The 24,288-nt window shown below is 42.1% G+C and overlaps 1 protein-coding gene and 1 pseudogene across 1 annotated transcript in view; both read left to right on the top strand.

The window, feature by feature from the left end:
* The window catches only part of LOC118650423 (dnaJ homolog subfamily C member 2-like), a gene marked incomplete at its 5' end in the record, with an annotated part of 35,759 nt that extends 12,057 nt beyond the window's left edge, over nucleotides 1–23,702 (top strand). The window contains 5 exon segments of the mRNA XM_036298898.1: nucleotides 10,194–10,427; nucleotides 10,624–10,896; nucleotides 20,542–20,624; nucleotides 20,627–20,938; nucleotides 23,329–23,702. Coding sequence (XP_036154791.1) covers nucleotides 10,194–10,427; nucleotides 10,624–10,896; nucleotides 20,542–20,624; nucleotides 20,627–20,938; nucleotides 23,329–23,648 — 1,222 coding nt within the window.
* On the top strand, nucleotides 10,564–10,883 carry LOC118651149 (annotated as a pseudogene).
* Nucleotides 23,703–24,288: the final 586 nt, after the last annotated feature.

Here is a 24,288-nt window from a genome sequence, read left to right as displayed (position 1 = left end):
ACAATGGGAGCACCACTCAGCTGACCAACCCATCCTGGCAGCCCACCAGCCCTGTGGCAGCCACTCACTCCCTCAATAGTCCTGCAGGTCCAATCTCCAGAGAATGGGCCAGGCACCAATGGACCAGCGCTGCCAGCACAATCCCAACAGCGCCACCGGCCTCCTGGAAGTTGGCCTCAGGCATCGCAGCCACTTCCCCTCCCTGGATGCTCCCCAAGGAAGAAATGATAGAAAAGCGACTGCCAGGTGGCGTCCAGCAACCGGAGTGAAGTAAGTGGGATGGATCCAGATCCTGGACCGGCAAGGGCATCCCACTGCCTGCCTGGAGGGCCAATTGTGTCCCAGTCCCCTCCAGCCCCCTTGGGATCCCATCCGTGCACAAATTCATGCACTGGGCCTCTAGTATTACATATAAGTTAATGTACATTTTATTATCATAGTCTGGGTTTCTTTCTCACAAACTGGAAAAAGCCTAGCTCCTTTTAAGAAAGGCTGCAAATTAATTTCTAAATGATAGTATCCAAGTAAAATAATCTTTATTTTTAAATATGTTTTTATTTGAGAGGATGGGAAAGGGAGAGAGAGATAGAAACATCACTGATGAGAGAGAATAATTGATTGGCTGCCTCCTGCATACCCCACACTGGGAATCGAGCCCACGACCTGGGCATGTGCCCTGACTAAGAATAAAACTGTGACCTACTGGTCCATAGGTCAGCACTCAAGCACTGAGTCACACTGGCTGGGCAAGTGAAGTAATCTTAAAATATGAGTGAGCGTTAGTTATATTATAATTTTTAAAATCACATGTTTTGTCTTCCACAAGTGTTTAAAAATATTTAGTTAATTCATAATTTTTTTAAAAAAAGCTTATATCATAATGATGTGAAGATAAATACATAATATTATCAAGGCAATTTCATCCACATTAATTTCACTGAAAGAATTATCTTCTATAATTACTGACATTTACCTTAGACTTATTTTCAGAAATAAGCAAGACTAATGAGGCAAGACATACCCTTCCCCCTATACACATGGTGGTGAAATGCATTGGCTTCACAGAGAAGTTGGTTGTACCACAAACCAATTTTATGAAGCAAGACACCTTTGTGATTTCACTATCTGGAATATTATTATGAAGCTTTGCAGGATTATCATATAAAGTAAGCATATATTATTACCTTGGGAAATAGGATTGGTAAGATGATGTAATATAATTGAAAATGCCCAGCAGAAGCGATAAAATACTCCTACATGTCAATTACCTTTTCTTCTTTCTTTCTGCCCTTCCTTTCTTTGAGTGGCAAACTTATAAGTACAGGTTAAGAAGAAGGTATATTTTTTTGGTGCTTCCATAAGGATGCATCTTCAAACTGAAGTTCACCTTTTCTAATTACAATGATGTCAGTATTAATATTATTTGAAAAAGGATGAAATTGATCTAGCACTATCACATAAACATAATGATCAGGTTTCCCAGTGAGTGACCAAAACATACATATATTAACTCTGTAAGATTATAGAAACTTACCTCCTTCCAGAATCCCGTTATTGCTAAGAGTCTCCCATAGTTGCTGGGATCATGGGTCCTTAGTGGGGTTTTTCAGTTTTCTGCTTCAAGACAATTCAGAACTATAATGTTACTGTCTTTTTTGTTGTTATTGATCCTAGTGATATAACTTGTTCATTGACTGAGGAATAATTCTAAAGAGAATGCTGTTAAATCACAAAGTGACAAATAGTAATAATAGGTACATTTTGTGGCAGAATTCTAATGAACCTTACATACAGTCATTATTTCATTTGCTATGCTGACCTATAAAGAAAACTTTTGTGAAATTCCCAAAGCCTATAAGTCTCTAATTTCATATAATGATAAGTGACAGGAACAAAATTAAACAGATTTTTCTGATACTAAAGTGCTTATTAAAACCAACCAACACACGTCAAAACAAAACAATGACAAAACAAAATAACCTGAAACTTGAGGATAACCTTGGAGAATACCAAAGGCTGCTCTAAACATTAGTAACTTGTTTGCATTATGATTCAGAGAAGAAAGAATGCTAGAATAAAACCAAACAAAACAAAAAGGGAAAGGAAAAGAGAAGCTACAAAGTCAGTAATAGACTAAAAGAAAGACATAGGTACTCTCTTATGGAAAGGACTTGGTAGCTACTTTAAACAGTCAGTAAATATGTAGACTCAAGATATGAGAAAGTGAACTTAAGTGGCAAGATGTGGGAACAAATTCATGAGGCGTACTGAAAAAGGTCAAAATCTGTGAAATATCAAGGTGTTTTGCATTTTTCATGCATATTTATGCTAACCTTGAAAAAATAAGTTAAGTCTTTTGGATTAAAAGTAGGTTTAGAGTTAGAGTGGGTCAAAATGGCTTTTCATATTTTTTCTTGATTTAGATATAGTCTTGTATTTAAAAAATTAAAAATCCTTTTTTATTTTAGAACTAGAGGCCCGGTGCACAAAATTCAGCATGGGTAGGGTCCCTAGGCCTGGCTGGCGATCAGGGCCGATCTGTGGGGTGACTGGTAGGGCAATCAGGAGGGACCCCCACTAGCACCCACCTTGGCTGGCCAGGGGTCTGCAGGCTGGAGGCAGCTCCTGCTTTGAGCATCTGCCCTCTAGTGGTTAGTGAGCATCATAGCGACCTGTCATTACACTGGTTGTTGTGCCGTTCAGTTGATTTGCATATTAGGCTTTTATTATATAGGATTACTCTGGAATTTTTATTTTATTTTTGCTGAGGGGGTTTTAGAAAATACCTGGCTATACAGTATTTCATCCACTTTTGTTGACTTTGTCATGATTTAAAATGTAAGTATCCAGAATTATATTTATTTAAGCATTTATTACCAAGAGCTGTCATTGAACATTGAACTCTGCACAAAAGATGCTGAAAAATAATGCTCAGACTCTATGCAGAGTCACACATGATGCTACTTGAAGTTTCAAAAATCTTATGTGCTTATCTTTAAAAGTCTCACATCTAGTTTCCTTTTTAAAAAAATTCTTTAAAAAATTTAACTTCATGTGTACACTATTACCTTTACAATAGGCATTTCAAAATATTCTTCTCTCCCCTGGTCAGTGTGGCTCAGTTGGTTGGGTATTGTCCCAAGCACCCAGAGGTCGCTGGTTAGATTCTTCTTTGGGGTACATGCCAGGGTTTTCGGATCAATCCCTGGTAAAGGGAGTACAGGAGGCAGCTGATCAATGTTATATTGATGTCTGTCTCTCCCTCTCTCTCTACCTCACAAACACTCTCCCTTCCTCTCTCTAAAATACATATATATATATATATATATATATATATATATATATATATGCACACTAGAGGCCTGGTGCACAAAAATTTGTGCACTGGCAGGGGCAGGGAGGATGTCCCTCAGCCCCACTTGTCTCCTCTCACAGTCTGGGACCCCTTGGGAGATAACGACCTGCTGGCTTAGGCCTGCTCCTGGGCGGTAGAGGGCAGGCCCAATCCCTAGGTGCCTGCCCCGCAGCTCCAGGTCGGGCTCAGAGCAGGGCCGATTAGGGAGTTGGGGCGCCGCCCTCTGTCATGCACAGAGCAGGGCAGATCAGGATGTTGCAATGCCACCCTCAGTCACACTCAGGGTAGGGTCGATTGGAGGGTTGGGGTGCCGCCTCCTGTCACACTCAAGGCAGGGTTGATGGGGAGGTTGCGGTGCCACCCCCTGTCACGCACAGAGCAGGGTGGATCAGGGGTTGTGGTGCCACCCCTGTCACATACAGAGCTGGCCAATCTGGGGGTTGGGGCGCTGCCCCCTGTCACACTCAAGGCAGGGTCGATGGGGAGGTTGGGGAGCTGCCCCCTGTCACCCACAGAGCAGGGACAATCAGGGGGTTGGGGCACTCCCCCCTGTCACACTCAGGGCAAGGCCTATGGGGAGGTTGCGGCTCCACCCCGTCACACACAGAGTAGGGCCCATGGGGGGGTTGGGGTGACACATCCTGTCACACACAGAGCAGGGCCCATGGGGGGGTTGGGGTGACACATCCTGTCACACACAGAGCAGGGCCGATCAGGCCGTTGGGGCGCCTTCCCCTTTCACGAACAGAGCAGAGTGGATAGGGAGGTTGTGGCCCCAACCCCTGTCACACACAGAGCCGCAGGGCGATCAGGGGGTTTGGGCGCTGCCCCCATCACGCTGCTCCAGGGGCCAGGAGGCCTCGTGGCTCTGCTGATCCTACTGCTAGGAGGACTTGCTGCTCCGCTGATCCCGGTGCTGGGAGGCCCTGCGGCTCCGCTTGACACAGGGGCAGTGAGGCCTCACTGCTCAGCTGATCCTGGTGCTAGGAGGCCCTGCGGCTCTGCTTGACACAAGGGCAGTGAGGCCTCACTGCTCAGCTGATCCTGGTGCTAGGAGGCCCTGCGGCTCTGCTTGACACAAGGGCAGTGAGGCCTCACTGCTCAGCTGATCCTGGTGCTAGGAAGCCTTGTGGCTCTGCTGATCCCGGTGCCAGGAGGCCTCGCAGCTCCGATGATCCTGGGTACAGGAGGCCTTGTGGCCCCACTGATCCCAGGATGGAGGCCTCACGACTCTGCTGATCCTGGTGCTGGGAGGCCTCACGACTCCGCTGATCTCGGGTTCGGGAGGCCTCTCGGCTCCGCTGATCCTGGTGCTGGGAGGCATATTACCCTTTTACTATATAGGATAGAGGCCTGGTGCATGGGTGGGGCTGGATGGTTTGCCCTGAAGGGTGTCCTGGATCAGGGTAGGGGTCCTGTTTGGGTGCCTGGCCAGCCTGGGTGAGGGGATGATGGCTGTTTGCAGCTGGTCACACCCCCTTCAGAGTGGGGGTCTTTACTGGGGTGCCTGGCCAGTCTGGGTGAGGGGCTAAGGGCTGTTTTTAGTCTGGCGGGTGACTGAAGCTCCCAACCTCTCCTTTTTTCCTTTTTTTTAAAATTCTGCGATTTATTTACCTTCTATAGCTGTCACTGGAGCTGAGAGCCGGCTTTAGCTGTGAGACCTTGGCTGCTGAAAGCAGGTTTCTGGGCTTTGTTTAGTTTCTATATTTGAAACAATGATTCTTAGAGAGCAGCTCAGAGCCCAGTAGCGGCAGGCGGGGAACGTTGGCTTCCTCTGGCACTGGAGCAAGCAAGCCTCCTGTTCGCGTCAGTTGCCTGGCTGCTGGCCGCTATCTCGGTTGGCGGTTAATTTGCATATCGCCCTGATTAGCCAATGGGAAGCGTGTTGGAGCTACGGATAATTACCATGTTTCTCTTTTATTAGATAGGAGATAGATAAATATATATATATATATATATATATATATATATATATATATATATACTAGAGGCCCAGTGCATAAAAACTTGTGCACTCTGAGGGGGGGGGGGTGGTCCCTCAGCCCAGCCTGTGTCCTCTCACAGTCTGGGACCCCTCGGGGGATGACCACCTGATGGCTTAGGCCCGCTCCCCGGGGGATATGGCCTAAACTGGCAGTCAGACATCCCTCTGGCAGCCCAGGAGCCCTCAGGGGATGTCCACTTGCCAGCAGGCAGCAGGCCTAAGCTGCAGTTGGACATCCTTAGCACTGCTGAGGAGGCGGGAGAGGCTCCCGCCACCACCATTGTGCTGGCAGCCATCAGCCTGGCTTGTGGCTGAGCAGAGCTACCCCTGTGGGAGCACACTGACCACCAGGAGCAGCTCCTGCATTGAGCATCTGCCCCCTGGTGGTCAGTGTGTGCCATAGTGACTAGTCATTCCCAGTCATTATCCTGTTAGGGTCAATTTGCATATTACCCTTTTATTATATTGGATAGAGGCCTGGTGCATGGGTGGGGGCCAGCTGGTTTGCCTGAAGGGTGTCCAAGATCAGGGTGGGGGTCACACTTGTGTGCCTGGGTGAGGGGCTTAGGGCCATTTTCAGGCTGCCCCCAGCCCCTTTAGGGTGAGGTAGTCCCACTGGGGTGCCTGGCCAGCCTGGGTGAGGGGCTGATGGCCGTTTACAGGCTGGCCATGCCCCCCGCAACCCAAGCTCCCAGCCTCTCCTTTTTTTTTTTTCTATTTTTTCTGGGATTTATTTATCTTCTATAATTGAAACTTTGTAGCCTTGAGTGTAGCCGAGGGGCTGCCAGGGCAGGCAGGAAGCTTGGTTTCCTCCATCGCCGGGGCAACCCAAGCCTCCTGCTCCCTCCAGCTCAGTGGCCACTGCCATCTTAGTTTGGTTAATTTGCATACTTGCTCCTGATTTGCTGATGGGCGTGACTTGTGGGCATGGCTTTAGAGTAGCAGAGGGATGGTTAGTTTGCATGTTTCTCTTTTATTATATAGGATATATATATATATATATATATATATTTCTCTTTACAATTGCTGAGAAATGTTAAAGAGAGAAAGGGATAAAAGCTAACTCTAGAAAACCAGTAAATTTTTTAATGGTTTATTCATTTATTTTTGTTAATAAAGATAAGTTCAGAGCCCTGGCTGGTATGGCTCATATGGCTGAGCATCCTCCCATGTACCTAAAGTTCATGGGGTTACATTCCAGGTCAGAGCACATACCTGGGTTGCAGGAGGCAGCTGATTGATGTGACATTGATGCTTCTCTCTCCCTCTCCCTTCCTCCTTCTCTAAAATTATTAAAAACATATTAAAAATAAAATACAATAAAACATATCACTGTCAAATCTTAAAAAAATAGTTCAAAATCATAAAACTTTAGAACTGCAAGAGAGTCTTTAGAAAGAGGAGGTCATTGTGGATTAAAAGTACAATCCTATATAATAAAAGCCTAACATGCTAAGTGTTTGGTTGACCAGTTGGCCGTTCAACCAATCAAAGTGTAATATGCTAAGGCCACTCAACCGCTCGCTATGACGTGCACTGACCACCAGGGGGCAGACAGTCGACTGGTCAACCAGTCACTATGATGTGCACTGACCACCAGGGAGTGTCTGCTCTGACTGGTAGGTTAGCTTGCTGTGGGGTCCGGCTGATCTGGACTGAGCAAGATAGGCTGGGCAGACCCTGCAGCCTTCCTCTTGTCCCTCCCCAGCTGCCCATTGCCCTGGCCTGCTCCTTCTTGAAATCCAGGACCCCTCACAGGATGTTGGAGAGCCGGTTTCAGCCCAATCCTGCAGGCCAGGCTGAGGGACCCCACTGGTGCATGAATTGGTGCACCAGGCCTCTAGTTGGTATTATAAAAAAACATGTTTTTAGCAAGTAAAAGACAAACTGTTTGACACTTTGTGGCCATTTTTCTCCCTTGATTTGAACTTTAAAAAAATTTCCCTTTTTAAAAATGAAGTTCTATTACAGTTAATGGTATGAATGTAAGCAAGTTTTTTATATAAACTCTTCACAACTTGTTCATTCCTATTTTAGAAAATAACCCCAAAGTCACATAATAGTAAACAAAAAGGAGAGTACACCTCTATCTCACTTGAGCTTTTTCTCCCTTTTATTTATAATACTTTCTATCCCCAAACGCAATTTTCCTAGGTCCATGGATGTATTTTTTTCTTCTAAGAATAAAGAACACAAGTAAAATGTCAAGTTTTGTCTATTTCCGTAAATTTCCTTATTTTAAAAATTATTTCAAAGTCTTTCTGGCTTCTGTAATACCACAGCAGATGTTGCAGGCTAATATTTAAATGAAATCAACCAGAGCTCATTTTTCTCAAAGTGTTCTATTTTTTTTTCCACCTCTCTATTTAAGGTACTAATGGGCACTATATTAATTATTTTGAGGGGAAAAATGTGTTCATTAAAAAGAAAAAGAAGGAAGAAAGAAAGGAAGGAAAGAAGGAAGGAAGAAAAGAAAGAAGGGAGAAAAGGAGGGAGGGAGGAATGGAGGAAGGATGAGAGACAGGGAAGGACGAAGAGAGGGAAAGAGGGAGGAAAATGAGGAAAGGGGAAGAAAGGAGTGTAGGGCAGAAATGAGAAATGGGAGGTCTTTAAGGGGATTATGATAGATATTCGATGTCAGAAGAGATGGAAAGGAGATGAAAACAACAAAATTAGTTGATTTTCATAAAATTTTCTTCACCTTGGAAAAATTCTGTAAAAGCAGCAAGCCACCCTCTACATGCCTATCCCCCAAAAAATAAATCTTTGTAATGACACCATCTACAGGACTCTGTCAATTGGCCAGAAAGGTCGCTTGCAAATGAGCTACTCTTTTCTTAAAGATTTATCCCATCTGGACAGTTAACAGAGTTTTAATAATGAAAAAGTTCCAAAGTGGCCAACGAAAAGAATAACAACAGTTTTTAATCACGAATATTAGAGTACTATTTTAGACTATAAATCAGTTTTCATAGTCAGTGCATTGATTGACCTTGAAGCCCTGAATGTCGTAAACAGATATCTGCAAATGCATGGCTTACTTTAGGGAATGCATGGCACTTTACTCTGAGTGCTCTGATTTTGACTAATTCTTAGGGATGTCATCTGGTAGGTCCCATAAAGGTACATCTTTGGTTCTAACAATTTTTATAAGAAAGATTACCATTAGAAATTATATATTTTTCAATTAAGGAGACAACCTCTCTTGGTGAAATAGATTTATTTTTCCTTTTAAAGTAAGGAACAATTCCTAACTTGCAAAATGTTTAATCTTTCTGTTGCAATTTCTGAACTAAATGATAATTTTAAAAAAGAATGTTTCATGGTTAGCTTTTGGAAGAAAGAACACGGTTAGCTTTTGTTACAAGAAGTGAAATTTGTATATGTGATTAATGCCTTTCAGTTGTTTAAAAATAAAAAAGAAAGAAATTTTTTTTAAATATATTTTTATTGATTTCTTACAGAGAGAAAGGGAGAGAGAGAGAGAGAGAGAGAGAGAGTTAGAAACATTGATGAGAGAGAAACATCGATCAGCTGCCTCCTGCACACCCCCAACTGGGGATGTGCGCAACCCAGGTACATGCCCTTGACCAGAATCGAACCTGGGACCTTTCAGTCCGCAGGCCGACTCTCTATCCACTGAGCCAAACCAGTTTCAGCAAGAAAGAAATTTTTAAAAGATAGTTAATCCAATGTCAAATATAAAATTCTGAAAATTATTTTCAGCTTCTTGAGCTATAATTGACAAATAAAATTTAAGATCTTAAAATGTATATATAACATGATGATTTGATATATGTATATCTCTGATAGTAAAATCTTGCAGACTGAGTCAGAAGATATTATATTACATTTCTCTGATCCTGTGTCACATGCCTTTTTTTTCATACTTTAAGATCACAAACAGATGCACCAGTCAATGGCATACTTGAATTTTTTTTTGTCTCATGCATAAGTCATGAAATAATTACCAGTTATTGCACACATTCTCATAGCAGCTAGCATCAAGACTTAGAGAATAAATGTTAGTGGTTTTGAGCAAAATCTTAAAGACAATAAGGAAAAAATAGTATGAATAGAAAGGGTTGGAAGTGGTGATTTAGAAATGTGTTTAGAAATATTCCTAAAGCAGAAATCAAGTTATCTTGCTTATCAGTGCAAATGAGGAAAGAACTTAGAATCAATGGCTACTAGTTCTTTATGGATTCCTTAAAATGTTGTAACACTAATGTTTTGATGGTACAGTATTATGTGGGGGGGAAAATACATCAATAACTCTGAGTAGTAAAGGATTCCAGAAGCATTTGACTCTAAATGTGAAAAGATTTTGGAAATATCTTATTCAATTTATTATGCTTGTGTTGTCTTGTTTTTATGTTTGTATTCAAGTGATATAAGAGAAAATCTGCATTTAAGTAAATACAGCATAGCTTATCTATCTGTATCTATATCTATATATCTATATATCAAATAGAGAAATGTGCAAATTAGGCTGGGATGCCATAACGGGCCACAACCGATCAGGAGGAGGTTGTGCAGGCAGCATCGGGGGAGGGTGGAACTGCCGACTGGCTCCCTCAGTAGTCCTGCGGGGTCAATCTCAAGAGGACAGACCAGGCACCAACGAACCAGGACCAGCGCTGCTGGCACTTGAACATGAGCAGACAGAAGGAGAAAAACCTTCAAGGCCTGTCCAAGGCGGGTTTGCGTTTAAAACCAAGTGGGGTGGTCCGGAGCTGCGGGGCACTGAGAACCATGGCAGTGTCCGCATTGGTGGCACGGCTGCAGCTCAGTGTGGGGAGTGAGGGCCATGGAAGCCGGAGGCTTTGGCTGCAAATGGTTGGCAAATTTCAGCTCCCAGGCGGCGCGATCAGGGAAGCCGGTGGGACGTTCGCAAAAAAATGAGAAGGCTGAAGAGGAACGATACTTCCGAGAGTGGAGTAAAGAACAGCTGGCAGCCTTGAAGAAACAACATGAAGAAGAGATCACTCATCATAAAAAGGAGATTGAGTGTCTGCAGAAAGAAATTGAGCAGCCCCAGCAGAACATCAAGACACTGAAAGATCATGATACTGCGGTGGTGTCAGGGTTAGGGGCAGCCAGATTTGCCTGTGTGGCCTGAGCTGTCAACAACCAAAAGTGCTCGGGAGCTCAGACTCCAGGCCTGCCTCGCGCTCTCCGTTGCCTCCTGGGGCCTGTGCCCCGCCGCCAGGGGGCGATCTCTTACAAACCGAACCTGACTGCACACATGCCCGCTGCCTCCCTCAATACTGCCTTCCACCAGCATGGCAACGTCCTCCCAGTACCGCCAGCTGCTGAGTGACTATGGACCACCATCTCTAGGCTACACGCAGGGAACAGGGAACAGCCAGGTGCTCCAGAGCAAATACGCTGAGCTGCTGGCCATCATCGAAGAGCTGGGGAAGGAGATCCGATCCCCACTATGTGGGCAGCAAGAGCTTGATGGAGAAATGAGGCAACATTCATGTGAGAGGGCTGGTTCAGGAGTGCTTGGCCCAAATGGAGCAGAACAGCAGGTCCTAGCCTCCGAGTCAACGTGAAAGGCTTTCCATACTCTTTCAAGAAGCGACAGCTCATGCTTCCCCCCCCCCCCCCATGCCCCCTTCAGATGAAACTTGGTTTGAAAATGGTAACAGCTTGGTTTCTCCTCCCCGTGCCCCTCCCGGGGCTCCTCAGGCTCCAAACATCCCGTCGCTGAGATGGAGAAGAGATTTTTGCAGTCATTAGGTTTACATATTAGTTAGGAACTACCCAGGGCGCTTTGTGTTTTTTTTTTAAAGCATTGATTTATCAGGGGTCCTCAAACTACAGCCCGCGGGCCACATTCAAATACAAATATTGTATTTGTTCCCGTTGTTTTTTTACTTCAAAATAAGATATATGCAGTGTGCATAGCAATTTGTTCATAGTGTGTTTTTTTTTTAAACTATAGTCCGGCCCTCCAAAGGTCTGAGGGGCAGTGAACTGGCCCCCTGTTTAAAAAGTTTGAGGACCCCTGATTTACATGTTGCATGTCAGTTACCTATCACAGAAAACTGTAGTTGGCCTCCCAGATACCGTGTTTCTCTTCTGGATACATTTCTGTTACTCACAATGTTCTTTGTTTCTCTTCTGAGCTGATCCAACTCTGAGGGTTTGTTTCAGCAAGTCCCGAGGCAGTGCTTTAGTAGTCAGTGCCTGTTTGCCACACAGTAGAAATTCTGCTCAATGTAACTTTTTTTTTTTTTTTTTGCTTAAGCATTTGCATGACTATTAGTACTTTGAAGTTGATCTTTAAAATGCGCAAGTTATAAATACAGAAGAAAGAGCAACTTATCGAACCTCACCCGACAAGGACCCCTGAAATTTCCCCTAAGGATGTATGTAGATTTCAGTTCCGCCTTTCCCATCAGTGCATCCAAGCATCTGGAAGAAAGTGACTAATAGTGTTTGTATCTTTGTATGTATTTATTACTTGATGTAATAAAGCCTATTTTCATTGACAACAGCAACAAAAAAAAAACTGAAAGATCATGTTGTTGATTAAGTGCACACAGTTCCCCATAGAATGGCCACATACTGTCCACTTCTATGAAGACATAGTTCTGGTAACTAATATCTCTCTATGCTGCCAACAGATTATAATAAATTGTGATCAATGGGGAAAAAAAAAAAAAAAAAAAAACAACAAAACCAAGTGGGATGACATTGGAATTACCCAAGCATGCCCTGAACCCCTTCACCTGCCCAGACGCCTAGGGTCTCTTTACAGCTGGGCTGAGCCCAGTGCTGCCCAGTGGCCTGGACGCCAGACCTGACTGCCTCTCTGGTTTGGCCCAAACATCTGAAGTTTTCAGTAGTTTCCAATTTAACAAATTGGAGCGTTCACGTAAAATCAGGACTCCACACTTCTCTTTCCAAAGTGGCCGATTGGGCTACCAACCAAGGGTGGTCAGAGTCACTTCAACCCTAAGAGGAACCCCAAGCTTGGGGGTGTGGTGAGGAGGAAGCTATCCATGCAGACAGTTCAGTTGTGTAAACTCCCGTTGACTGTGGCACAGCCCAACAGTGTGGCTGCTCAACTGCGAGGCAGCACAGCCATGAAACAGTGCAGCTGTTAAACGAGGCCCCTCTCCAGCTTTCAGGGGGCTCCATATGCTCCAACCCAGTGCACCCACTCTGCCCTGAGCTGCCCAGTGCACCCCACTCTGCCCCAGTAAGACAGCTTCAGTGTTTTAGCTCCAGCAGACAGAATACGTCCCAGTGGAAAGGGAAAGTGTAGCCCTGGCTGGTGTTGCTCAGTGGATAGAGCCTCCGCCTGAGGACTGAAGGGCCCAGAGTTCAATTCCCGATCAGGGCACATGCCTGGATTGTGGGCTGGAACCCCAGTGTGGGGCATGCAGGAGGCAGCCAATCAATGATTCTCTCTCATCATTGATGTTTCTATCTCCCTCCCTCTCTGAAATCAATCTATACTAATAAAAGGGTAATATGCTAATTAGACCGAACAACTTCCAGACGACTTTCCGGACATCCTTTCAGACAAAACCGTGGTGGCAGGGCCAAGGCAGAGGTGGTTAGGGGCAAGCAGGCCGGCAGGGTTAAGGGGATCAGGCCAGCAGGCAGGTGAACAGTTAGGAGCAAGTAGTCCCAGATTGCGAGAGGGATGTCCAACTGCTGGTTTAGGCCCAATCCCGATTGGACAGGGTGCAGGTTGGGCTGAGAGTAACCTGCTCCCCTATGCATGAATTTCATGCACTGGGCCACTAGTTTGATAAGAATAAAATAAAATTATAAGCAATTAAAAAGCATTGCATCTATTTATTTTTCCAATTCTTAGTAATATATCAGTTATGGATCTTCCTAGAGTTAATTGTGCCTTAAATTTGATGAAATATTATAATATGTATTTATATGTAAGACAGAGATATATCAATATAAGCATTCCTCTGTGAACAATTATACTATTTGCTAATACATAAGTAGTCAATACATTTTAATAAAGTAGCCTTGCTAGTCTTCTTTAATTTTTTTGTTATAGTAACACTACACATGAAATACTTTAATTCTTACTAATTTTAAGTAAATCTGCAGCTACTGAAAACTAAGCATATTTTATCAGTTTAACCAGAGCTTCTTTTGCCTAACTGCATATTGATTTATTAACAAATATTGATGCAAAAAACAATCCATTAAAATAAGAACCAAGTAAGTATTTGCTATACTTGGCATTGTGCTAAGGGTTAAGAATACACAGATGATTATGTTAACACATAGTTCCTGATTTACTAAAAAACAAATTGAAAATGGAAATAGTGTGAATCTCTGGTATCTTAGGGTCATGAATGACGTAATAACTAGTTGTGAATAAGGTGCAGTTCAATATCAGATACAGAACTATAACATTTGTCTCAGAAAGAGACTTAGTGAAAACCCTGAAGGAAATGTTACAATAAAGTTGAATTTCACTAGGTAGTGACAAGAAAAATGCCGTTCCTGCAAAGAATATGATTCAAGGCAAGCCTGTGTGTTGAAGGACCAATTCATGTAACTGGCACACAGGATACAAATCAAGGATTTTGTACCTGAAGCTGGAAAAGTACTCATGTTTTTAAAGGACCAGAATTATTTTCCTCAAGTCCTTAGTGGAAATTTTTATTAAACATGCATTCTTTTTAGATGATTTAAATTTTTTTAAAAATATATATTTTCTTCCCAAATTGGAATTCTTTATATTTCTACTAATTAGGCACCTTATTTTAAAACTAGAGACCCAGTGCATGAAATTCGTGCATGGGGGTGTGTCCCCTCAGCTCAACCTGCACCCTCTCCAATCCTGGACCCTTTAGGGGATGACTGGCTGCCAGTTTAGGCCTGATCCTAAATCAGCAATCGAACATCCCACTCTCAATCCAGGACTGCTGGCTCTTAACTGCTCACCTGCCTGCTTGCCTGATCACCCCTAATTGGCCCACCTGCCAACCTGGTTGCTCCCAACGGCCCCCCCATTGGCTTAGTCAGCCCTAACTGCCCCCCTCGCCAGCATGGTCACCCCCAACTTCCCCCCGCTGATGGCCTGGTCACCCCTCACAGCCCCCTCTGCCTGCCTGGTCACCCCCAACAGCCCCCCGCTGCTGGCCTGGTCACTCCTCACTGCTCCCCCTGCCAGCCTGGTGGCCCCACTCAGCCTGCTGCTCAGTCGTTTTGTCATCCCTCACTAACTTTCTCAGGCCTGATTGCCCCACTCATCCTGTTTGGTCATTCGTTTGGTTGTTTTGGATGTGACGGCCCCAAAACAAAATGATATCCTATATAATGAAAGAGAAACATGCAAATTAACCATCCCTCCGCTATGCTCAAACCACGCCCACCAGCCAAACAGAGTGACTATGCAAATTAACCTGACAAAGATGGCTGTTAATTTGCATATGCTGGTGTCAAGCGTCCCAGGAGGCGACGGCAGCCGTGGCCGTGGGCTCCCAGGACCTTGAGGGTGGAGAGCAGGGCGGGAGAGGAGCAGGCAGAGAGCAGAAGGTTTGGAGGACTTGGCAGAGCACAAGACCACTGGACAGAGAGCAGATCGAGAGAGAGGGCAGCTGGGAGGGTGTGGCTTCCTCTGTCACCCTAGCTTCCTCTTCACAGCTGTGGAAACTGACAGCAGGGAGGAGGAACTCCCACCCTCACAGAATCAGCCAGAATCAGCCTTTGGTCAGACAGCTCTGAGCAGCCTGATAACCAGGAATCTCATCCACCTGTATCTCAGACCATGACAGTAGAGAGGTGGGACTATGTCTAAAGAACAACTGTTGATACAACATAGCTCTGCAGCAGAAAGATGCCGGCATTATCAACAGAAAATGTCTGCAGAGCAGCATGTGTCTGATCTTGAAAGAAGGCAACGTTTGTGACAGAATGTATCTGAAGACCAGCTATTGGAAAAATATCACTCTGATGCTGAAAAACACCAGCGTTATCGACAAAAAATGTCTAAAGACCAATGTGCCTTTGAAGTTGAAAGAAGGCAGTGGCAATGACAGAATATGTCTAGAGAACAGTCATCAACAAGTACTACCAATACTGGTAGGAACTGCCTTTTCAGCGAGATTGGAGTACATGAGGATGCAATTCTTGAACATAGTTGTGGTGGAATGACTGTTCGATATGAATTTTGCCATCACTAAATTTCTCTGATGAAAAAATCATCTGATGGGAAATTTACTTGACGTAGCAAAGAGAAAGTCTGTCCAAATGATATACATTTTCCAGATTATCTGGCAAATTTAAAAAGACTAATGGCAAATGAAGATTCTGACAGTAAAAATTTCATGGAAAATATTTGTTCTATAATAGTTCTTTTGCTTTTGCTTCCATGGGTGCTAATATTGCATCGCCGTCAGGATATGGGCCATACTGTTTTAGAATACAAGGACGAGTTTACCACCGTACTGGAACTTTAATCCTTCCGATGGTGTTTCTCAGAAGTTTGCTCAACTCTCTATTTTGGATACAGCCAGAGCTACAAGTAAAAGATTAGCAATTCCAGAAAACCAGGGATGCTTAGAAAGACTCATGATCAACATCAACAACCTCATGCATGAAATAAGTGAATTAACAAAATCGTACAAGATGCTAAATGAGGTAGAAAAGGAAGCCCAATCTGAAGCAGCAGCAAAAGATATTGCTCCCACAGAAGTAACAATGGCGGTTAAATACAATAGTAACAGTGATCCAGATAGATACAATTCTCCCCATGTAACCAAGGTTGCTGTCATATTCAGAAATGAAGATGGAGAACCTCCTTTTGAAAGGGACTTGGTCATTCATTGTAAACCAGATCCCAGTAATCCAAATGCCACTAAAATGAAACAAATCAATATCCTGTTTCCTACATTAGATGCAATGACATATCCTATTCTTTTTCCACACGGTGAAAAAGGCTGGGGACCAGATATTGCATTAAGACTCAGAGACAACAGTGTAATCAACAATAATACAAACAAAATGTAAGGACACAAGTCACACAAAAGCAGTAATATGGATTTCATCTCTGTGTGGGACATGTTTAATCCTATTTTAAATACAGGAAAATTAACAGTTTATCATGGATTCATATTAAAAAATGGAGACCAATTGGATAAATTTCATCAAAGCAGACCAATCTAAGTTGAGAGTTGAAAAATATAGTGGTTTGATGGATTATCTCAAATCTATATCTGAAAATGACAATGTGCCGATTGGTAAAATGATAATACTTCCATCATCTGCTGAGGGTAGTCCCAGAAATATGCAGTAGTGATATCAGGATGCTATGGCAATTGTAACGAAGTATGGTAAGCCTGATTTATTCATAACCATGATGTGCAACTCCAAATGGGCAGACATTGCAAACAATTTACAACGCTGGCAAAAAGTTGAAAACAGACCTGACTTGGTAGCCAGAGTTTTTAATATTAAGCTGAATGCTCTTTTAAATGATATCTGTAAATTCCATTTATTTAGCAAAGTAATAGCTAAAATTCATGTCATTGAATTTCAGAAACGCAGACTGCCTCATGCTCACATATTATTGATATTAGATAGTGAGTCCAAATTACATTCCTCTAATTAATTCCCTTTCAATGTGCATGAATTTTGTGCACCGGGCTACTAGTATAGATTATAAAACTTCATTGTACATTCATTAAATCAAATATTAGACAGGCTATAATACTTGATACAGTGAAGTATGTGGAACACAGAAATATGCAAGCACTGCCACTGGTTAGGTAAGTAGCTATTTTGGAATTTTTTTGAAGTAAGATAGTGAAATTAAAGGTACACGTATTTTTTAAATTATTGTTGTTTAAGAGCACTTTCTAAATAATGACATCTTACACATACTCTGAGGATGAATAAGAAGAGAGCTGGTCCAGAGTTTGGAAATCCAGTTAGAAGTTTTGAAGCAGTTCACATAAGAGAACCTTGGGCCAGCAGAGAATTACAATGAATTTGAAGAAGGGTTATTTATGTTAGCTATCAGAATCAACAGACATTTAGAAGATTGGAAACAAATGGTGATTGATGGCTTATGCAAGATTAAAATAAATTCCCCACCATAAATTTTGAAAATCATGTTTCTACATCCATATATTTCCATACCTATAACAATATGTAAAAACGGATTAGGGAAACAGGAAGTAATAGATAACTACTAGTTAAAAATCCATTGATTTCATAGTTCTTTAAGGAATTCAGAAGTTATATTTTAATATGAACCACCTGAATGATTATCAGTAGTCTCAACTTCATTTTCCATGTCTGTAAGAAATCTTGGAGTGTTTTCAATTTATTTAATTGATTTTACAAAATAAATTTAGAGAAGGGAATGACATTTTATGTATGGTTCCTTCATCTGTATTATGGGGGTGTGTGGAATTAGGCAATACATAATCTAATTTTAATTATAAGTGTATTTGAACAAATACAGAGTACTTTTGATCAACATAGTAGCTGAATTTTTATAGAACTTTTCTTTTTCCAGGTACCAACATCGCTATATTTTCAGATAAGGCAGCTGTTACTCGACTATTTTTCAGTGGCTAAGGAACATAATTCCCCTAGAGTAAATGAATGAACAATGGTCTCAGAGAGCCAGTAAGTGGTAGATCTTAGAACTAGAATTTAGTTTTAAAAGCTACTATAAAGCATCTGTTCCCCTAACTTGTATATACAATAATGTTAACAGTACATATCTTTCTTGTAGGCCACAACTGACTTTCATAAAGGTTTTGAAAATATGTATGAAAGATAGCTCTCTCTCTCTCTCTCTCTCTCTCTCTCTCTATATATATATATATATATATATCTATATATACATATACATGTATGTATAGGTGTATATATATACATATATGTGTGTGTATTGTTATTTTATGAATAAATGAATGCATATATTTCATTTTTCATATGAATAAAAAAGGTCATATATTAGGCCTTGGCCAATAAGATGTGTCATTTTGCAATGCATTCACATATAGCAGTTGTTATTATATTTCATGTTTAAAACATAATTTCATTTTAATGTGTTTTAATAAAACTGCTATTGCAAGATACCAAATTTTCTTGAACAACAGCTAATTAAACTTATGTATAATATAGTATTCAGTTTCTAGTGTATTTATTTCTGAATCCCTTGGAGCCTCTACTTTCATTTCTTAAGACATAATTTTTTCATCATATATGGAAATTTTATTTGATGCAGCAAAGTGTGTCTTTACTACAGTTACTGTTTTCCCATTGGTGATTCTGGTCTAGTATCATGGAGCCTGCAATTGTTTTTGTCCCTCTGAGTAAATAAGGAAAGCACTCCATCTCAAGAAAACTCATAAACCTGACTCCTTTTAAAGTGAGCTCATCCTATAAATCTCTTCTAGTCCATTGCAATTTTCTACACTGTTCTTTTACATTGATAACAGTACACCCTCAACATGAGGGGGAGGGCGGAAATTGCAATGTGTACTTCTAAGAAAGGGTGTTTCTGAGAAATTTAGTTCTAAATTTGTATTCACCTCATATTGTTCAAAACATAAATGCCATGAGAAGTATCATTTCTATCATTACAAGCACATGGGAGAGTCCTTAATAAAGTCAAAGTAAGTACAGGAAATGCTTTGTCCTTTATGGTTTTGCTAGAGGAAAAATGCTTTAAACTGTTTCCTCCATCCTTATATTTAGATTAAATAACAGTTAAATAGATTTTACAGGCTATGAGCTGCAACAATCCCTATGAAGGAAAGCTGGTTGTGAACTCAATCTCTACTGGAGGCGAGCTGTGACTCACATGGATTAGTGATCCCAGGAAAACAACCTCGGCTCAACTGATGCAGACACTTCCAACATTAGTGTGCTAATGAGATCACCTCTATTGCCTTCGGGCATATGGATTTGGATTTTCAATTATAATGACAATAGGAAAGAAATTATTGGGTCCGGTTGACCCCGAAATCTATAGTCATTGCTGAAGCCATTGCTCAAACTGATTATAAGAAAAAAATGGGTAGTCCCTTCTGGGGATCCTAAGGCATTGCTGTTAGTGATTTAAAAGACATGTACAACCTACCCAAGACATAGGATAGATTCTCAAAGATGTCTAATAGAAGTTGGTGCTATGATCTATCTGAAATGAGTATAGGAATTATTCCCAGAACAGATAACTTACTCTCAGGTAAGTCTCTGCAACTTGATTTCCTCCCTTTAAAACTGAAATATGAATCTTCACTAAGACTTTTTTAGATTTATTTATTGCAACTTAAGAGGTAGAAATTTTAATACTATTTAAAAGTTAACCTGAGAATATTACTCAAACATTTAATGAATGTATTATTGAATGAATTAATTAATGAAAGATGAATGAATTAATGTGTGTGTGTGTGTGTGTTTGAGGGAAAATGTGTATATGTGTGTTTGTAAGATAGTTAACCTGCATCTTTGGATATCCACTCTTTGGAGTCCTACATATTCTATTTAAATTATGTTTATAAATCTATTCCAATTAAATGATGTCTCCTAAATATAAGAATATAAATATATAGCTATATAGACATATATTGACATATGTATATATCTATCTGTATATATTTAATTTTTGTAGCACTAGCACTTGGAATTGTTTGTTGCAAATTTCAGAAACTGCAAAATGTTGATCAGGATTAATAAATTATATCCAATTATAGTATGTATGTACTAGAGGCCCGGTGCACAAAATTCATGCATGGGGGGCCGGTCCCTCAGCCTGGCCTGCATCCTCTCCAATCTGGGACCCCTTAGCAGATGTCTGACCCCTCGGGGGATGCCCACAGGGATCAGGCCTAAACCAGCAGTCAGACATCCTTCTCACAATCCGGGACCTCTGTCTCCTAACCACTCACCTGCCTGATCGCCCCTAACCCCTCTGCCTGCCTGCCTAAGCATCCCTAACCGCCCTCCTCTGACAGCCTGATCACCCCTAACTGCCCTCCCCTGCTGGCCTGATTGCCCCTAACCGCCTCTGCCTTGGCCTCTACCACTGTGGCTTTGTCCGGAAGATGGACTGTACAACTGGAAGATGTCTGGTCAACCTGGTCTAATTAGCATATTACCCTTTTATTAGTGTAGATGTTTTGAAAAGTTCCTTTTACATGAAAAGTTTTGGTAAAGAATGCAGTTCTTACTTACAGACTTTGTGATTGCCTGAATTAGCAAGTTTATAGTGCTTGAATGAAACACTCACATCATCTACAAAAGAAGTAGGAAAGGCTGCTCAGGAAAAACAGAAGAAATAAATGAGCAAATCAGAAAGGAGAAAGAGGAAGCTGAGGCTCGTATGCGACAAGCAGCTACGAATGCAGAGAAGTCAGCTGGTGGAGGTGGAAATGGCAGTAAAAACTGGTCAGAGGATGGTCTGCAGTTACTAATTAAAGCTGTGAACCTCTTTCCTGCTGGAACAAATTCAAGATGGGAAGTTATTGCTAATTACATGAACATACATTCTTCTTCTGGAGTCAAGAGAACCGCCAAAGATGTTATCAGCAAAGCAAAAAGCCTTCAAAAACTTGACCCTCATCAAAAAGATGACATAAACTGCCCGGAGCCGGTCCATCCTTGCTCTTTCAAGGGACCTGGCATATATGGCATACTGTTCTTATTATGTTTGCTCACCTTCTTGGCACTATGTGTTTTAACCAAGGTCTCCTCTCTGAGAAAGGTTGTTTCCCCAGGTAGGGATTTTCCCCTGAAGTTAGGGAGGGAATAAAACCTCTTAACTAAGTGCCAGGCGGGTAATTAATCACTTTAACTATGAACAATCATGCTTAAGCTACATAATCTTTACTCCCTGGAATGGAGATAAGAAACGCCCTAACCTTTGGAATAGAGATTGATAGGATTGGAATCAACTGGTATAAATACAGATGTAACAACACAGAACTTAGAAGACAGAACTTAGAACACAGAACTTAGAACACAGAACTTAGAACACAGAACCTACAAAGAACCTAGAGACAGAAGAACTTCGCTGGAGAGAACATGGCAAAAGATCCTGGACAGAAACTGGCAACAGAACCTAGAGACAGAATCTAGCGAGAGAACCTGGCTACAGAACCTGGATAGAACATGCCAAGAGAACCTGACTAGAACCTGGTGACTGAACCTGGCTGGAGAACCTGGACAGAACCTGGCTGGAAAACCTAGCGATGGAACATGGCTACAGAACCTGACTGGAGAACCTGGAGAACCTAGCAAGACAACTGGACACAGAACCTGGCTGGAGATCCTGAACCAGAACTTCGCTGGAGATCCAGACCAGAACTTGGCTGGAGATCCTGGCTAGAGATCCTGGCTAGGCTGCTGATCAACTGAACGCTGTCTCCTTGTCATTCCTTCTTTGCCGACTCCGTCCACACCTTTGGGGACCCTTGGACCTGCTGGGGCTGGACCCCAGCATCTGGCACCTGAACAGGGACCCCTAGGTAAGCGCCCCGCACTCGGGATGGATAGGACTCCACCGTAGGAAGAGGGTGGATAGTCTTTGCCCCACAATCAGGACGGATCGGACTCCACCATAGGAAGAGGGTGGATAGTCTTCGCCGACTCCGTCCACACCTTTGGGAACCCCTGGAACAGGATTCCCCTGGGTAAGCCCCCCACCCCCATTGAGAACCCCCACACTCGGGACTGATAGGACTCCACCAGGGTACTGCAGACCCCCCTATAGAGGATAAGTAGGGTAAGAAGGTGGATAGTACAGAACTTAGATTGAGAAGATGTGCCATACTGAGTCCAAAGAAAGAAGACTCTGTATTGATCTTTAGATTAAGAAGATGTGCCATACTGAGTCTAAAGAAAAAAGACTCCGTATTTATCTTTTAACACATATGCTTGCTAGCAGAGGAGTTAAGGTTACGCCCAGTCAGATGGAATGTTTTATACAAGAAGTATGTCCATGCTTTTCTGAGGAAGGAAAGGTGCCGGAAAGGTAAATGTAAAGGCATGGGAGAAGGTAGGCCCAAGGAGCCTATCCTTAACCCCACTGCAGCCTTTCTACCTAGGGAAAGTGCAGGATTGGCAAGCTCTCCCTGGGGTGATAGATCAGGACTCAGGTAATAGCGGAAAGCGCCAATCCTATTCTTAAAATGGATACAAGAGAGCATTTCAGGTTTTTCTTTTTAATGCCTGCTTTTAAAAAATAAAAAAGGGGGAATTTGCCAGGAGCCGGTCCATGCTTGCTGTTTCAAGGGACCTGGCATATATGGCATACTGTTCTTAATATGTTTGCTCACCTTCTTGGCACTATGTGTTTTAACCAAGGTCTCTGAGAAAGGTTGTTTCCCCCGGTAGGGATTTTCCCCTGAAGTTAGGGAGGGAATAAAACCCCTCAACTAAGTGCCAGGCGGGTAATTAATCACTTTAACTATGAACAATCATGCTTAAGCTACATAATCTTTACTCCCTGGAATGGAGATAAGAAACGCCCTAACCTTTGGAATAGAGATTGTTAGGATTGGAATCAACTGGTATAAATACAGATGTAACAAGACAGCAAGACACAGAACTTAGAAGACAGAACTTAGAAGACAGAACCTACACAGAACCTAGAGAAAGAAGAACTTCACTGGAGAGAACATGGCAAAAGATCCTGGACTGAACCTGACTACAGAAATTGGCAAGAGAACCTGATTAGAACCTGGTGACTGAACCTGGCTGGAGAACCTGGACAGAACCTGGCTGGAGAACCTAGCTAGGGAACATGGCTACAGAACCTGGCTGGAGAACCTGGAGAACCTAGCAAGAGAACATGGACACAGAACCTAGCTGGAGATCCTAACCAGAACTTCGCTGGAGATCCAGACCAGAACTTGGCTGGAGATCCTGGATAGGCTGCTGATCAACTGAACGCTGTCCCTGTGTCATTCCTTCTTCGCCGACTCCGTCCACACCTTTGGGGATCCCTGGACCTGCTGGGGTTGGACACCAGCAATAAACAAAAAGGCTTTTAATAAATTTAAAGAAGAACATGGAGTAGTGCCTCAAGCAGACAATGCAACACCTTCAGAACGATTTGAAGGTCCATGCACAGATTTCACCCCTTGGACAACAGAAGAGCAGAAACTTTTGGAACAAGCCTTGAAAACATACCCAGTAAATACACCTGAAAGATGGGAAAAAATAGCAGAAGCAGTGCCTGGCAGGACAAAGAAGGACTACATGAAACGACATAAGGAACTTGCCGAGATGGTAAAAGCAAAGAAAGCTGCTCAAGAACAAGTACTAAATGCAAGTAGAACCAAGAAATGACTTAAGACAATCTTTGTTGTGTGTGCATTTTTATAATAAAACTGAAAATACTTTCCAAGTTTTCATTCTTATAATTGTACTTATGGAGATAATTTGCAAGTGTGCTGTTCCAACATAGTTTCTCCAGAGAGATACCATTCACTGTGGTAGCATTATCCGTTGAAAGTTTGATGCAGTATTTCATTCAAATTTCCAAGTGCGTATGTTCTTTTTTTATGTTTTCCTTTGGAGACTGATAGCTTAAAACTTGCCAGTCTCTATTAGTTTTATAAATATGTATGTTCAAAATAAAGACTTAAAAGAATTGAGGCAAATTCCAAACAGATGTGAGGTCACTGCCTCTGAGTGGCCTTTGGCTCTTTGTAAGTCACCTCCTGGAGCAATAAATTTTATCACATCTCTTTATTTTAGATATAAAATTTACACATTAAAAATTTTGCTTGATAGTCTGATAATCTTTTCACTGATTTGCAAAATTTTTAAAGTGTACAAATAAATTGTTATTTTTTATTGAAAAAAAAAACATGAAGATTTAAATAAAATCAATTAGCCATACCAAAAATATTTGGAGAGTATAGCTAGTGTGGAATGGACAATTACCCAGCAATAAATGATTGGCAAATGTTTTCTGAGTCCTTAT

The sequence above is a fragment of the Myotis myotis genome, unplaced genomic scaffold (assembly GCF_014108235.1).
Source record: "Myotis myotis isolate mMyoMyo1 unplaced genomic scaffold, mMyoMyo1.p scaffold_m19_p_3, whole genome shotgun sequence".
NCBI classification, from domain to species: Eukaryota; Metazoa; Chordata; class Mammalia; order Chiroptera; family Vespertilionidae; genus Myotis; species Myotis myotis.
Note: the sequence above shows the minus strand (reverse complement) of the source record. Positions and strands in the feature narration are given on the sequence as shown.